This window comes from Perkinsus marinus (genome assembly GCF_000006405.1).
Source record: "Perkinsus marinus ATCC 50983 genomic scaffold scf_1104296959790, whole genome shotgun sequence".
Taxonomy (NCBI): domain Eukaryota; phylum Perkinsozoa; order Perkinsida; family Perkinsidae; genus Perkinsus; species Perkinsus marinus.
The window spans coordinates 1-2222 of record NW_003206270.1 but is presented as its reverse complement, the minus strand read 5'-3'; the positions used below and the strand labels follow the sequence as shown (position 1 = coordinate 2222).

Here is a 2222-nt window from a genome sequence, read left to right as displayed (position 1 = left end):
CTTTGGCTCAAGCGTCAAGAGTAGCTTGGAACAAGGGGACGAGCTTGGACTACAGGCAAGAGCTTGGAGTAAGGGTGTAACCCTGGATCAAGGTAATTTTCCGTTGCTGCCGCCGGAAATGAGGGGGTGAGTCTTCAAACCTTCCCAACCTATCCTTGCTGCCTCGCGGAGAACATCCCATCCATGATCTGTGTTGCTGCCAGTACTTCCAACCCATCCGAGAGCATCACTCTAGCTGACTTCTCGAACGCTGGCCCGGTTACAAAGGTTGCCGCTCCTGGTGTAAACATCTACTCAACGATTCCTGTTGCTACGTATGGTTATAAGAGTGGCACATCGATGGCGACCCCCACAGTTGCCGGTGTCGCCGCCTTACTCGCTACACTTGGTCTAATGGGTGAGGACATCACCAAAGCTATTGTTGCATCTAGGAGAATTGGTGTACCAAATAAGTTCAATCTACCCGACATCGGGGAACTAGATGCACTCAATGCAACCCATATTGCCCTTGATTCCATCCGTCGGATGGCATCCGAGGCTACTGAAGCCCCTTGAGGGTTTTAGATTTGGGTCGTCGTTGAGTCAGGTACCCTCGTTCAACCTCCTTAACTGTTCGAAGTAATGACTATCGAAAGATGAGAATGATATCATGAGTGTCATCAAGTCTGCTTCGAACACTTGTCTTGTCGTTTACGAACATCGTTATGAGTCACTTTTTTCCATTTCATCTTTATTTCATCAAGCACCCTTTATCTGTCATGGGGTACACTTGGTGGTCCAGACATCTGTCATCAGAATATTCCGTCATGAGCATCTTGAGCGTAAATGACAACGGATTTCTAAATATTTATTCAGTCCTTGGGTTCAGTCTCTTTCCCGATCCTTGCCAGCAGTGTTCATGACGGACACAAAACGTCTGTTGGCGACAAGTCGGCCTACCATCACCGTGACATATTTACACTTACTCGCCCACCCGAAACGAGCTTCTTTCGCGGAACAATAGAACATCGACTCGATGTTTTCGTCGCTCGAGCCCTATGCAGTGTATAACCAAGGACTCTGTGCCAATGTATGCAACTCAATACGGCCCTGTTGGGTATATCAAAACATGATTATACACTTACGAGTAACAAATGGGATGGTATAGCTTAGCTAATATATTAGCTGATACAAATGGGACAACGGAGACACAGATGTGATGGACTGCACACCGCAACAGTCTCAACTGACAACAGTTAACGTAATATGTCCCCATATCAGCACAACTATGGAGCAAGATACACACGCTCGAAGAAATTGGCAAATCGTGAGGTCCAGGAACGCCTAGTCACACAACGACGAGCAACGAATTCGGGTTGAGATTCTTGGCATATTCCTACTCCTGGTGCGAGCCTGCACTACCCGACATGATCCACAAGAAAGCGAATTCGCGAGGTATGCTGTGTTCGTTCATCTATATTTGATACTTATCGAAAACGCAAGTCAATTCGTTCAAAAAACAATTATGCCAAATTAAATAGAATAGCATCTGTCATCTAATCGGATATTCAGACAATTGAAATGCTGAGTGTGCAGGTCACTCGAAAGGCTGAATTGCTCCTCTCGAATCTGGAATAGGAAGATGTTGATGGTTGAGAAGTGATAAGTGGCGCTCGCTAGAACTCAACATACCAGATTGCATACGTGATAGTCAAAAGCAGATCCTTCCAGTGTTATCGATTCGCTCACCTGCTGGAAAACTGCCATTGAACATTAGGTCATCACCACTTGTAAGAATATGAAGTCTCAGTAGGCGTGTCACTTCGCGTGATGGCGACTCGACACTGTAATGCAACTCATTGTAGAGCCCCAATACTGCAAGAGGCTGTGAGGTCACAGAATCCTCACAGAGATAACAACTCCCACTGGGCGTTGAGAATCTTCACATATTTTACCATAACTCCCACAAATTCCCAAAATTGGCCAAAAAGTAAAATGCCACTCACCTCATGTGATTTCAAATCCACTGAAGACGCTCCCAACTCGTGCAGCTGTTCGATAAACTTCGCACAACGGCTCCGCAATCTGAAGCTGATAGTCAATTGAACCTCATCAGACGATTCCGTTACAGTGCATTCTCCTCCTCTAAAACAGTGTTACGATCACATAAAGTCCGAACCTGCTGGTTCAACTCCTCCAGCGTCTAAATATCAACAACTCCGTGCACGGAGACTTTCCCGCGA

At 46.1% G+C, this 2222-nt stretch overlaps 1 protein-coding gene across 1 annotated transcript; it reads left to right on the top strand.

Annotated features, from left to right (window-relative positions):
* Positions 1 to 183: 183 nt before the first annotated feature.
* On the top strand, positions 184 to 555 carry Pmar_PMAR026946 (subtilisin, putative; the record flags this gene model as incomplete). The annotated part of the gene is made up of 1 exon (XM_002772928.1): positions 184 to 555. One exon carries the CDS (start codon positions 184 to 186, stop codon positions 553 to 555), a length of 372 nt encoding a protein of 123 aa, XP_002772974.1.
* Between the last annotated feature and the right edge of the window lie 1667 nt (positions 556 to 2222).